Below are 15,122 nucleotides of genomic sequence, written 5' to 3' on the forward strand. Positions count from 1 at the left end.
AAAGCCAAAAATATTCATTTGGGTCAGAGGGGAGGGGTGGGATCTTCCCACCTGATCTAGAAATACCTGCCCCTTCTTCCCACCATACCCTTGGGTTTGGGTTCCCATTTTCAATATTTCAATAGGTGGGCAGTGACCTTTTGTAATTCAACAACTGGGTAAGGTCATTTTTAAATCTTTGGTATCTTCAAACTCCAAAATCTGCTTTAAATAAAACAAACCCCAAAACTGACACAGGAACTCTTCTTGTATGTTTGGATGGTGTTTTAGCTCATTTTGCACTGGAAGGGGACATTTTAAAAAATGTACTTGGAAGGAGATAAAAAGGACATTATTGGGTTTAAAAAATATTTTTTAGCTGTATTACCAGTAAGGCTTTGGATTATTGAAACTGAAAATTTTGAAACTCTAACTTCTTCACTCTTTCTGTTGTTTCCATTTCACCTTTAACTCAGTTTGGACAATAAAACATACTCTAGTCACTTTCACTTTCTGGTTCTTATGTACTAGTACAATGCTGCGACATTAGAGTGGCAGACGTTACACAGGGAACCTCTAAATCCAAACACAAAACAGTGACATGAAAGAAAATAATAAAAGCACTTCTATTAATATTTGGTTTTGTAAGTTCTCCCTCTCCCAGCTCCTTCCTTTTTAAACAAAGCCTAATTACTTAAACCCTAAACTATCTGACAGGTTTCAGAATAGCAGCCGTGTTAGTCTGTATTCGCAAAAAGAAAAGGAGTACTTGTGGCACCTTAGAGACTAACAAATTTATTAGAGCATAAGCTTTTCATCCGATGAAGTGAGCTGTAGCTCACGAAAGCTTATGCTCTAATAAATTTGTTAGTCTCTAAGGTGCCACAAGTGCTCCTTTCCTAAACTATCTGACAGTGTCCTCTTTAGGGCTTGATCCAAAGCCCACTGAAATCAGTAGAAAGACTCCCATGGACGTCAGTGGGCTGTGGATCAGGTCCTATGATTAAGATGCTAATCCTGAACTGAATTTATGTTTTTGAGAACATGGAAATCTCTCCACTGGAAAACAAATAAAAACAATGCTATATTCATTAATATTTTTATACCTGTGAGCATAAAATGTTATCCAATTTTAGAATTAACAGCTGACTGTCCTCAAATCAAAACCACACCTCTCCCAGCACCATATCACTGAGATTCTTTCAGTAGAACTGCAGCCACTAAAACTGAGCTACTTTCTTTCTTTTCTAACTGAAAAATGGAATTCATTGGTGAAATCTATATTTTAAAATAGAAAAATTAATTTCACTTTTAAATATTGTTCTCCCATAAACCTTCGCCGACAACTCCCCACCCCTTCAGACCAAAACATTTAACTACAGAAACTGTTCACAGACTCTGAGAATTGCTCCTCTTTCACTTATGATACTTGAAATACACAATATTCAGAATATCTAATAGTTACTGTGTCCCTTATGGAAGCAGTTAGCAGGAAATAGGCAGAGTTGGTAAGAGAAGAGGCATTCTAGTTCTAATAAGAAGTTTTTTAGCTATCCCCACTATTTAACTTACATATGCCTCTTGTAAGATATAGTGGAGTCTCTTTTTCTTTCATTTAGACTAATTTAATGACCACAAAGGATCAGACTTGTATAGGTTACATGGAATTAGAGCCAATCCCCAAGTTTGAACTGAGCAAAACCTGTTTTTCTTTACACCAATTAAGTTCAAATAATTTGCTACGTTCTATCACAAGAGAATTTTTTTGCAAGTCACGTCATTGTTTTAAACAAATAAATTACATAGCTCCATCAGATATGTAGTCACATTTGAACTCATATTGAACAGGTGGCTGGAGTTTTTCACAAACTTGTGGGCAGTAAGGGAAAAAGGGCATATATAATGTTCCAATAACAATTACAGGAGTCAGAGTAGCAGCCGTGTTAGTCGGTATTCGCAAAAAGAAAAGGAGTACTTGTGGCACCTTAGAGACTAACAAATTTATTAGAGCATAAGCTTTCGTGAGCTACAGCTCCGATGAAGTGAGCTGTAGCTCACGAAAGCTTATGCTCTAATAAATTTGTTAGTCTCTAAGGTGCCACAAGTACTCCTTTACTAATTACAGGAGTGTGCGTGATCTGTAGCTTCTTAAGAACTGATTCATTATGTGGTTTCAGAGTAGCAGCCGTGTTAGTCTGTATTTGCAAAAAGAAAAGGAGTACTTGTGGCACCTTAGAGACTAACAAATTTATTTGAGCATAAGCTTTCGTGAGCTACAGCTCACTTCATCGGATGCATTTGGTGGAAAATACAGAGGGGAGATTGATATACACACACAGAGAACATGAAACAATGGGTTTTATCATACACACTGTAAGGAGAGTGATCACTTAAGATGAGCCATCACCAGCAGCAGGGGGGGCGGGGAAGGAGGAAAACCTTTCATGGTGACAAGCAAGGTAGGCTATTTCCAGCAGTTAACAAGAACATCTGAGGAACAGTGGGGGGTGGGGTGAGGGGGAGAAATAACATGGGGAAATAGTTTTACTTTGTGTAATGACTCATCCATTCCCAGTCTCTATTCAAGCCTAAGTTAATTGTATCCAGTTTGCAAATTAAATCCAATTCAGCAGTCTCTTGTTGGAGTCTGTTTTTGAAGTTTTTTTGTTGAAGGATAGCCACCCTCAGGTCTGTAATCGAGTGACCGGAGAGATTGAAGTGTTCTCCGACTGGTTTTTGAATGTTATAATTCTTGACGTCTGATTTGTGTCCATTTATTCTTTTACGTAGAGACTGTCCAGTTTGGCCAATGTACATGGCAGAGGGGCATTGCTGGCACATGATGGCATATATCACATTGGTAGATGCGCAGGTGAGGGAGCCTCTGATAGTGTGGCTGGTGTGATTATGCCCTATGATGGTGTCCCCTGAATAGATATGTGGACAGAGTTGGCAACGGGCTTTGTTGCAAGGATAGGTTCCTGGGTTAGTGGTTCTGTTGTGTGGTGTGTGGTTGCTGGTGAGTATTTGCTTCAGGTTGGGGGGCTGTCTGTAAGCAAGGACTGGCCTGTCTCCCAAGATCTGTGAGAGTGATGGGTCGTCCTTCAGGATAGCTTGTAGATCCTTGATGATGCGTTGGAGCGGTTTTAGTTGGGGGCTGAAGGTGATGGCTAGTGGTGTTCTGTTGTTTTCTTTGTTGGGCCTGTCCTGTAGTAGGTGACTTCTGGGTACTCTTCTGGCTCTGTCAATCTGTTTCTTCACTTCAGCAGGTGGGTATTGTAGTTGTAGGAATGCATGATAGAGATCTTGTAGGTGTTTGTCTCTGTCTGAAGGGTTGGAGCAAATGCGATTATATCGTAGAGCTTGGCTGTAGACAATGGATCGTGTGGTATGATCTGGATGAAAGCTAGAGGCATTTAGGTAGGAATAGCGGTCAGTAGGTTTCCGATATAGGGTGGTGTTTATGTGACCATCGCTTATTAGCACCGTAGTGTCCAGGAAGTAGATCTCTTCATAGAATCATAGAATCATAGAATATCAGGGTTGGAAGGGACCCCACAAGGTCATCTAGTCCAACCCCCTGCTCAAAGCAGGACCAAGTCCCAGTTAAATCATCCCAGCTAGGGCTTTGTCAAGCCTGACCTTAAAAACCTCTAAGGAAGGAGATTCTACCACCTCCCTAGGTAACGCATTCCAGTGTTTCACCACCCTCTTAGTGAAAAAGTTTTTCCTAATATCCAATCTAAACCTCCCCCATTGCAACTTGAGACCATTACTCCTCGTTCTGTCATCTGCTACCATTGAGAACAGTCTAGAGCCATCCTCTTTGAAACCCCCTTTCAGGTAGTTGAAAGCAGCTATCAAATCCCCCCTCATTCTTCTCTTCTGCAGACTAAACAATCCCAGCTCCCTCAGCCTCTCCTCATAAGTCATGTGCTCTAGACCCTAATCATTTTCGTTGCCCTTCGTTGTACTCTTTCCAATTTATCCACATCCTTCCTGTAGTGTGGGGCCCAAAACTGGACACAGTACTCCAGATGAGGCCTCACCAGTGTCGAATAGAGGGGAACGATCACGTCCCTCGATCTGCTCGCTATGCCCCTACTTATACAACCCAAAATGCCATTGGCCTTCTTGGCAACAAGGGCACACTGCTGACTCATATCCAGCTTCTCGTCCACTGTCACCCCTAGGTCCTTTTCCGCAGAACTGCTGCCGAGCCATTCGGTCCCTACTCTGTAGCGGTGCATTGGATTCTTCCATCCTAAGTGCAGGACCCTGCATTTATCCTTATTGAACCTCATTAGATTTCTTTTGGCCCAATCCTCCAATTTGTCTAGGTCCTTCTGTATCCTATCCCTCCCCTCCAGCGTATCTACCACTCCTCCCAGTTTAGTATCATCCGCAAATTTGCTGAGAGTGCAATCCACACCATCCTCCAGATCATTTATGAAGATATTGAACAAAACGGGCCCCAGGACCGACCCCTGGGGCACTCCACTTGACACCGGCTGCCAACTAGACATGGAGCCATTGATCACTACCCGTTGAGCCCGCCAATCTAGCCAGCTTTCTACCCACCTTATAGTGCATTCATCCAGCCCATACTTCCTTAACTTGCTGACAAGAATGCTGTGGGAGACCGTGTCAAAAGCTTTGCTAAAGTCAAGAAACAATACATCCACTGCTTTCCCTTCATCCACAGAACCAGTAATCTCATCATAAAAGGCGATTAGATTAGTCAGGCATGACCTTCCCTTGGTGAATCCATGCTGACTGTTCCTGATCACTTTCCTCTCCTCTAAGTGCTTCAGGATTGATTCTTTGAGGACCTGCTCCATGATTTTTCCAGGGACTGAGGTGAGGCTGACCGGCCTGTAGTTCCCAGGATCCTCCTTCTTCCCTTTTTTAAAGATGGGCACTACATTAGCCTTTTTCCAGTCATCCGGGACTTCCCCCGTTCGCCACGAGTTTTCAAAGATAATGGCCAAGGGCTCTGCAATCACAGCCGCCAATTCCTTCAGCACTCTCGGATGCAATTCGTCCGGCCCCATGGACTTGTGCACGTCCAGCTTTTCTAAATAGTCCCTAACCACCTCTATCTCTACAGAGGGCTGGCCATCTCTTCCCCATTTTGTGTTGCCCAGCACAGCAGTCTGGGAGCTGACCTTGTTAGTGAAAACAGAGGCAAAAAAAGCATTGAGTACATTAGCTTTTTCCACATCCTCTGTCACTAGCTTGCCTCCCTCATTCAGTAAGGGGCCCACACTTTCCTTGGCTTTCTTCTTGTTGCCAACATACCTGAAGAAACCCTTCTTGTTACTCTTGACATCTCTTGCTAGCTGCAGCTCCAGGTGCGATTTGGCCCTCCTGATATCTTTCCTACATGCCCGAGCAATATTTTTATACTCTTCCCTGGTCATATGTCCAAGCTTCCACTTCTTGTAAGCTTCTTTTTTATGTTTAAGATCCGCTAGGATTTCACCATTAAGCCAAGCTGGTCGCCTGCCATATTTACTATTCTTTCGACTCATCGGGATGGTTTGTCCCTGTAACCTCAACAGGGATTCCTTGAAATACAGCCAGCTCTCCTGGACTCCCTTCCCTTTCATGTTAGTCCCCCAGGGGATCCTGGCCATCTGTTCCCTGAGGGAGTCAAAGTCTGCTTTCCTGAAGTCCAGGGTCCGTATCCTGCTGCTTACCTTTCTTCCCTGCGTCAGGATCCTGAACTCAACCAACTCATGGTCACTGCCTCCCAGATTCCCATCCACTTTTGCTTCCCCCACTAATTCTACCCGGTTTGTGAGCAGCAGGTCAAGAAAAGCGCTCCCCCTAGTTGGCTCCCCTAGCACTTGCACCAGGAAATTGTCCCCTACGCTTTCCAAAAACTTCCTGGATTGTCTATGCACCGCTGTATTGCTCTCCCAGCAGATATCAGGAAAATTAAAGTCACCCATGAGAATCAGGGCATGCGATCTAGTAGCTTCCGTGAGTTGCCGGAAGAAAGCCTCATCCACCTCATCCCCCTGGTCCGGTGGTCTATAGCAGACTCCCACCATGACATCACTCTTGTTGCACACACTTCTAAACTTAATCCAGAGACACTCAGGTTTTTCCACAGTTTTGTACCGGAGCTCTGAGCAGTCATACTGCTCCCTTACATACAGTGCTACTCCCCCACCTTTTCTGCCCTGCCTGTCCTTCCTGAACAGTTTATAACCATCCATGACTGTACTCCAGTCATGTGAGTTATCCCACCAAGTCTCTGTTATTCCAATCACGTCATAATTCCTTGACATCACCAGGACCTCAAGTTCTCCCTGCTTGTTTCCAAGGCTTTGTGCATTTGTATATAAGCACTTGAGATAACCTGTTGATCGCCCCTCATTCCCAGTATGAGGCAGGAGCCCTCCCCTCACAGACCTTCCTGCCTGTGCTTCCTCCCGGTATCCCGCTTTCCCACTTACCTCAGGGCTTTGGTCTCCTTCCCCCGGTGAACCTAGTTTAAAGCCCTCCTCACTAGGTTAGCCAGCCTGCTGGCAAAGATGTTCTTCCCTCTCTTCGTAAGATGGAGCCCGTCTCTGCCCAGCACTCCTCCTTCATGGAACACCATCCCATGGTCAAAGAATCCAAAGCCTTCTCTCCGACACCACCTGCGTAGCCATTCGTTGACCTCCACGATTCGACGGTCCCTACCCAGGTCTTGTGTGGACTGGTCCAGGCTGAGGTTGATGGTGGGATGGAAATTGTTGAAATCGTGGTGGAATTCCTCAAGGGCTTCTTTTCCGTGGGTCCAGATGATGAAGATGTCATCAATGTAGCGCAAGTAGAGTAGGGGCATTAGGAGACGAGAGCTGAGGAAGCGTTGTTCTAAGTCAGCCATAAAAATGTTGGCATACTGTGGGGCCATGTGGGTACCCATCGCAGTGCCGCTGATTTGAAGGTATACATTGTCCCCAAATATGAAATAGTGATGGGTGAGGACAAAGTCACAAAGTTCAGCCACCAGGTTAGCTGTGACATTATCGGGGATACTGTTCCTGACGGCTTGTAGTCCATCTTTGTGTGGAATGTTGGTGTAGAGGGCTTCTACATCCATAGTGGCTAGGATGGTGTTTTTAGGAAGATCACCAATGGATTGTAGTTTCCTCAGGAAGGCAGTGGTGTCTCGAAGATAGCTGGGACTCCTGGTAACGTAGGGCCTGAGGAGGGAATCTACATAGCCAGACAATCCTGCTGTCAGGTGCCAATGCCTGAGATGATGGGGCATCCAGGATTTCCAGGTTTATGGATCTTGGGTAGCAGATAGAATACCCCAGGTCGGGGTTCTAAGGGTGTGTCTGTGTGGATTTGTTCTTGTGCTTTTTCAGGGAGTTTCTTGAGCAAATGCTGTAGTTTCTTTTGGTAACTCTCAGTGGGATCAGAGGGTAATGGCTTGTAGAAAGTGGTGTTGGAGAGCTGCCTAGTAGCCTCTTGTTCATACTCCGACCTATTCATGATGACCACAGCACCTCCTTTGTCAGCCTTTTTGATTATGATGTCAGAGTTGTTTTCTGAGGCTGTGGATGGCATTGTGTTCTGCACGGCTGAGGTTATGGCAAGTGATGCTGCTTTTCCACAATTTCAGCTCGTGCAGGTCAGCGGAAGCACTCTGTGTAGAAGTCCAGTCTGCTGTTTCGACCTTCAGGAGGAGTCCACCCAGATTGACAGAGCCAGAAGAGTACCCAGAAGTCACCTACTACAGGACAGGCCCAACAAAGAAAATAACAGAACACCACTACCATCACCTTCAGCCCCCAACTAAAACCGCTCCAACGCATCATCAAGGATCTACAACCTATCCTGAAGGACGAGCCATCGCTCTCTCAGATCTTGGGAGACGGACCAGTCCTTGCTTACAGACAGCCCCCCAACCTGAAGCAAATACTCACCAGCAACCACACACCACACAACAGAACCACTAACCCAGGAATCTATCCTTGCAACAAAGCCCGTTGCCAACTCTGTCCACATACCTATTCAGGGGACACCATCATAGGGCCTAATCACATCAGCCACACTATCAGAGGCTCCCTCACCTGCGCATCTACCAATATGATATATGCCATCATGTGCCAGCAATGCCCCTCTGCCATGTACGTTGGCCAAACTGGACAGTCTCTACGTAAAAGAATAATTGAACCCAAATCAGACGTCAAGAATTATAACATTCAAAAACCAGTCGGAGAACACTTCAATCTCTCCGGTCACTCGATTACAGACCTGAGGGTGGCTATCCTTCAACAAAAAAACTTCAAAAACAGACTCCAATGAGAGACTGCTGAATTGGAATTAATTTGCAAACTGGATACAATTAACTTAGGCTTGAATAGAGACTGGGAATGGATGAGTCATTACACAAAGTAAAACTATTTCCCCATGTTATTTCTCCCCCTCACCCCACCCCCCACTGTTCTTCAGATGTTCTTGTTAACTGCTGGAAATAGCCTACCTTGCTTGTCACCATGAAAGGTTTTCCTCCTTCTCCCCCAACCCCCCCCCCCCGCTGCTGGTGATGGCTTATCTTAAGTGATCACTCTCCTTACAGTGTGTATGATAAAACCCATTGTTTTGTGTTCTCTGTGTGTGTATATCAATCTCCCCTCTGTATTTTCCACCAAACGCATCCGATGAAGTGAGCTGTAGCTCACAAAAGCTTATGCTCAAATAAATTTGTTAGTCTCTAAGGTGCCACAAGTACTCCTTTTGATTCATTATGTGGGTAATCTTTTTAGATAGGACCTTAAGCAACTCATGCGTCTTTAAAAAGAAAAACTCAAATGAAAGACTAAAATACTTGATTTTTTTATGTTGCTCAATATGGATATAGCAGGAACTATTAAAAAGTGAACTTCCTGCAGGCAGGGATTCAACTGACTCTATAAATTTGCATTACTATGTATTGGTTTCCCATAGAGATTCATTTCACACAGCTCATAGGAAATATGTACTTTTTAGCACTTATATCTTGCAAACAGTTGTTTTAGAACATAGTCTGAAATTTCCAAAGCTGCCTAAAGGACTTGGCATCTAAAACTCCCTAAAACTAAGGCTATGTCTCCACTACCACAGTAATTCGACCTATGCTATGCAACTCCAGCTACGTGAATAACGTAGCTGGAGTCGATGTACCTTAGGTCGAGTTACCGCGGGGTCTACACCACGGGGAGTTGATGGAAGAAAATCTCCCGTTGACTTACCTTACTTTTCTCATCGGGGGTAGAGTACAGGGGTCAACTGGAGAGTGATCTGCTGTCGATTTGGTAGGTCTACACTAGACCTGCTAAATCGACTGCCGGTGGATTGATCTCAGAGTGTTGATCTTGGCTGTCATGTAGACCTGCCCTAAATGAGTATTGTGTGACCAAATACTCTGAAAATCACAGCCAGAGTATTCTGATATCTTTACTCTTTAAGGGTTCATTAGTATATTTGTTTATGGATAAAACAGACCTTTTCCATGTATTCAACAAGAAAATATTTTTCAGTTATGTCATTCAATTCTTCTTGTGCAGTGGTTTTCAACCTGTGGTCCGTGGACCCCCGGGGGTCTGCAGACTATGTCTAAGATTTCCAAAGGGGTCCATACCTCCATTAAAAAATTGTTAGGGGCCCGCAAGTGAAAAAAGGTTGAAAATCGCTCTTCTAGTGGCACTTACCTTAAGATAGATCAGTTACTTTGAATATTTCTGCCACTTGGCACTTCTGTAGCACCTTACATCCAAGGGCCTTAAAGTGTCTTTCAAATCTTAATGAATAAGCTTCATGTGGTGGTTGAAATACCAATGGTCAGCCTGCACTAGAGCTCCCACCATTGCTACTGTTGCTGGCGCTGCATTAGCGGTACAATGGAAAGAAATATGGGGCGGGGGGGGGGAGAGGGTGCTAAAAGGCATTTTAACAACAGTATAAAACTATTCTGAACTGGGTAGTGTGTAACAAGGCATGGATTAGTGCTTAGAGCAGGAGTAGATGACACTGTGTTTAAAACACCCGTAGCCTTTAGCAGCTGTCTACACTAGACAGAGGAGCTGCATGGGTGGTAGCCACACTGCAAAATGTTAAAGAGGAAAGAGTTAGAATAGGCAGGTGTTGTTTGATATTTGTAAAAGTTGCCTCTCTTATTTGATTTTGCTTTGGGCTTCCCTCTGATACTGTTTCCATGTGAGCAGGAGCTAGATTAAGAGTTGACTTCAGTGGGAGCTTTAAGTTTTAAGAGCTGTAGGGTGGGACTCATATGTAGGAAGGGGTATGCATGGTTAGGGGGAGTCTCCATAAAATGTCTCAGGTTTCAGAGTAGCAGCCGTGTTAGTCTGTATTCGCAAAAAGAAAAGGAGTACTTGTGGCACCTTAGAGACTAACAAATTTATTAGAGCATAAGCTTTCGTGAGCTACAGCTCACTTCATCGGATGCATTTGGTGGAAAATTTGGTTTTTTTCCACCAAATGCATCCGATGAAGTGAGCTGTAGCTCACGAAAGCTTATGCTCTAATAAATTTGTTAGTCTCTAAGGTGCCACAAGTACTCCTTTTCTTTTTTCATAAAATGTCTGTAGATTACGTAAACCAGAGTAAAAACCCTCACATATTTTACTGTAATTTTCCACAGATTTCTTCTGCGCCCTGTATCAAAGTTATGTATTTTGCTTACTCCATTGTCTTCATGTGGCAAGTAATTGGTACTGCAGGTCCATGTTTATAACCATTGGGTAAAATTTTCAGATGCGCCTAAGTCCCCATTGGAGCCTAAATCCTATTGAATTTAAATGGGATTTAAGAGCCAAAGTGACCAAGGCACTTTTGAAAATGTTACCTATTTTTTTTTGCATAACCATCAAAAAAAGATCTTTATTACAAATACGTGAAGAAATTGTTTGTTGTTGTTTATATGGGAAGGGTTTTATGTGTATTAAAGAATGTATGATGCATGCTAGTGTGTCTGTATTATGTCTCAAAGCTCAAATGGTATATCTTTCGTCCATTTAATATGCTGGGCTTGACTCATGAGTGCTGACCACCTGCAAACCCCGTGGCCTCCAGTAGGGATTGTAAATGTTTAGCCCCTCCCTAAATCAAGCCCTTTTATGAGTGGAATTTATCCACATCATTCACCTCTTTAAACTGTAGGTACACCAATGTCCAATCTTTATAGTCCAGAATATTTCCGTCACAAAATATTCTAAATCAGTATCATTTGGTAAGAGAAGTTCATCCCCTCATAGGGATGATCTACAAAGGTTTGTAATAAAAATTGGGCTTGTGACCTTCTTTGTAATATGTAAAGAAGGCCTGGAAGTAGGTTTGGTTTTCAGTGTTGTTTTTGGGGGTGGGGGTGTCTTTTATTAAATTTTTTTTCTGCTTGCTTAGTAACCATAGAAACATTAGGAAAGTTAATTTTGGTTTTCCCTGGTTTTGCTGGAGGCCTTCTTGACAGTCTCAGAGCAGGTTTATTATGAGCTCGTAACACCTTCATTGAAGGAAGTGTTGTGATGAATCTTTACTAAAGGGTTCCTTTCTCCAAAATGTTCATTAGTCATTGAAGTTAAATAGATATAAACTGAGTTTTGAATGTTCTGACTAAAAATCTCTTCCTTTCTCAGTTGCTCAGCTTTTGCTGTCCTGGTCTTTGTGAAGTGTTGTGCTTTGTATAATATGCTATGTGCTTATAACAAAATGAGTGATCATACCTGCTACACCAATGTAAGGTAAAACTTGGGGGAAAGTGTGAGACTTCTGCACAAGCTGAAGACTTCTGCACAAGCTACTTAGATTTGTTTAATCATGAACAATTACACTTGTACTATTTAGTGTGTGTATGTGTCTGTATTGATTAATACACCAAAGTCATAGTGAGCATCCCATTGTGACAAGAAGAGATAGATGGTCTGATACTGCTATTAAAGCAAGTCTTTGAAATTCAACATGGCAACTGTTTTGAGGCCAGGGATGAGCCTTTTTTCATCCCAGGAATTTTTATGCAGCTTTGCCCGAATAAAAATTGCTTCTTGAAAATCACCATTTCCTATCTCCAGCTTGTGTTTTGCGAAATATAAGTTTGGTAGCATGTCAGAATCCCTGAACATTCTAAGACCAGTCCTTACTGCCCCTCACAATGGCTGGGAAGAGAGAGAACCTGGCAGCAGAATAAACTCCCAGTGATCAATCCCTGCCTCTGTGGTCATAACCTGCAAATGTGACATGAACCCCGGAACAGAAACACCAATAATAATGGTGAACCAAGAGAACATGAGTTCAAGACTCATTTATCATTTTAATGTTTATATTTCCCTTCACACCTTTTATAATTAATCAATATTTCATTTTCCACTGAGAGGTTGCACAAGCAGGAAAAGCACCCAACTTCCTAATAGGCTGGACACAAATCCCATTCTCTTTACCAGGCTGCTTCTCAAAACAAACCTGCCATATCTTTCTGCAAAATTGAAAGGCCAGGGTTCAGCCTTTGCCAATGGGGCTGGTGGTATAATTGTACATAATAGAAAATGTTTCTGCATTTTTTTCTCTAAACTTAACAAACTAGGAAACTGTATACAAAAAAACTGTTTATTTAAAGAAAGTTATTAGGTTGAAAAATCAAGAACGCAAAAGATGGGAAATGCCAGAATTAATGTGCAAATACTTTATTTTAGTATGATCACATATTAGTAGATGATCACATAGTATTTTAATGCATCTTTTTAATCTTTCTTTTAACAGCCTCATCCATTATGAATCTCAAAGTATGTACAGGTTTATAAACTTGAACTTAAAAAATGTATTCAGACTTAACCCTTGTGTAACATACCAGGAATGTTGATAATGGAAGCAACAGTACTTTAGTCAGTCATCTTAAAGTACATTGTATAACTAGTTATTTAGAAACCTCCTAAATAACTAGGATTCTTCACATACCAAAACCCTGGTGTGAGGCAGCAATGTAGCAGTTACAATCTCTCTTATCAAAGATCTCTGCTGATGTAATATTAAATAAATGGTTTCAGTTCAAAAATTCAACACATTATTCCCTAATATTTTTTAAACTCTGTATAGATCCATTCTGTTGCATAAGTTTAAACTATTCAGTAATTCAGATCTCTCTTGCTACTTTTGAACAGCTGATCAAGTCCCTTTCCTAACCATGAGGTCTTTCTTTTTATTCATTTCAGCTGAGGCAATCCCAGTCATACTGCACAGACACGGAATGCCTTCAAGAAGGTAAGTAACCGTGTTCTAAGTGGAAGTGTATGACATTAGGACTCCTGTGAAAGTCAAAATAAGCAGCAGTAATTAACTAAAATGAGATGTTGTATGGCCTGGATCTTTTTTATTTTTCCCTCGCAGAGTTGTGGTTTGAATTAATCTTTGTCAGATTGAAATTAATGTATGTTATGGGCCACATCCTGGGCTGAGCAACCCTGAAACCCACTGGCATCAACATGAGTTGCAGGAGTGCAGCACCTTTCTCGATTTGTCCCCAAGTCTAATGGAATTTAGCCTAGTAACTTTCAGGGTTCAAAGTTGACCTTCCTTGCACCAGCAAGTACCATGGTACTAAGTGGGATTCACCCTGGGCAGGAGAATTATGGTTTTTCCAATGTACAGAGGTTGTGGTTTTAATGTCCTCATGTAGCACTATGGGAGCCCTGCCAGTGAAGACTGCAGTGGGACTGTGCTGAATCAATACATCCCCTGAATGCCTGGGTCATGCCTCTACCATGGCTAGTGCCATTCACTTGTAGGATTGTGCAGTTTCTTTGAACCACTCTGACCCCCCCCCTCCACTCCAAGAAGAGTTTCCTTCACAGAAGGGCTTCTGCCAGCATCTGTCTATGAGGGAATCTGATCCATTATGCACGATATACAAGGCCGAGGTTCTCAGGACAAATTATTTGGTGGCCTCAGGGTGCGGCCACCAACTCTTTCTGGTGGCCACTCTCACACTTCTTCCTAAAATGCTTAATTAGCTTTAGGAAAAACAAATAAATATGCACATACACACATACAAATCATTGTAATTTATTTATTGCTAGCTAGTAAATCTGCAGTGAAAAGTGATGTTAACAACATACAAGCAGATTAACTCAGCCCTGGGAAGTCTGGGGACAAATTAAGTCCTGGATGGAAGATCAGGGTAGGCAGCAGGGGCAATTGGGGATGTGGGGGTTGGCCAGGAAAGCAGCGGGGCCAGACCCTGAAGCCCCACAACCGGAACCTGGGGCTAGAGCCCAAAGCCTCGTTACCAGAGCCTTCCTCCCCACCACTCCCAGGCTGAAGCTCAAATTCTGAGCCCCACCGCCCCCACTGGCTGCCCAACCCTTGCTGGAAGCCCCAGCAACCAACACCAAGGCTGTGCATCCAGGAGCACCGGGGAGGGACTGCTTATTCCCCCCCCCCACCGCCCCCGTCCCACCATCACACCCCAGGAGGCTGTGGCCACAAGAAAAGCCCCTGTTGATCGCATTTGAGAAATGCTGCACTAAAGAACAGTATGATGGCATTTCTCCCTGACTCAGTGGCCATTTCATTAATACAGCAGTGTTGAGGTGTATGTTCGCTTAAAATATGCTGTAAATTTCCTGTAAATAATAAGTGCACACTGACTGGACATCATCATGTTAGCCAAATGGGATCAATTCAGACATGGAAGTGTATCTGTGTAGAGATTCCATTGAGGGTTTTGAGTGCTCACCACCTGGTAGGATTGAGCACTAGTTACAGTTTGTACTCAGGTAATACAAACATTATTGTCTGTGAATGCATTTGGATGGGGAGTGAGCTGCAGTGGGCAGGGAAGTGTAGTTAAAACTAAAACTACTAAAAATAGAGTAAAATTTTTAAGAGCACCTAACTGAGGAGCCTAATTTAGGCTTTGAAAAGCATCTGATTTAGGAGCCTAAGTCCCATTTTCTAAAGTAATTTAAGCCTTAAAAACCTAAGTCTGACTGAAAGCCATCTTTGAAAATGGGCCTCAGGCTCCTATGTGACTAGATGCCTTGGAAAATTTTACCCCAAAGCTTGTTAATGCCTAAAGTCTTCAATGACACATATGTCCAGGCAGCATAATGCTCAACCAAGTAGTGCACATACATGCTTGATTAGGCTGC

The 15,122-nt window shown here is 43.0% G+C and overlaps 1 protein-coding gene across 2 annotated transcripts in view; it reads left to right on the forward strand.

The window, feature by feature from the left end:
* SMIM14 (small integral membrane protein 14) overlaps positions 1-15,122 on the forward strand; it is a 100,317-nt gene that overhangs the window by 65,008 nt on the left and 20,187 nt on the right. For both annotated transcript variants that reach the window (XM_043513941.1, XM_038401062.2), the window contains exon 3: positions 13,185-13,233. In XM_043513941.1, the coding sequence (XP_043369876.1) occupies positions 13,185-13,233 (49 nt within the window). The remainder of the gene's footprint in view (positions 1-13,184; positions 13,234-15,122) is intronic.

Source organism: Dermochelys coriacea, chromosome 4, assembly GCF_009764565.3.
Source record: "Dermochelys coriacea isolate rDerCor1 chromosome 4, rDerCor1.pri.v4, whole genome shotgun sequence".
NCBI lineage: Eukaryota > Metazoa > Chordata > Testudines > Dermochelyidae > Dermochelys > Dermochelys coriacea.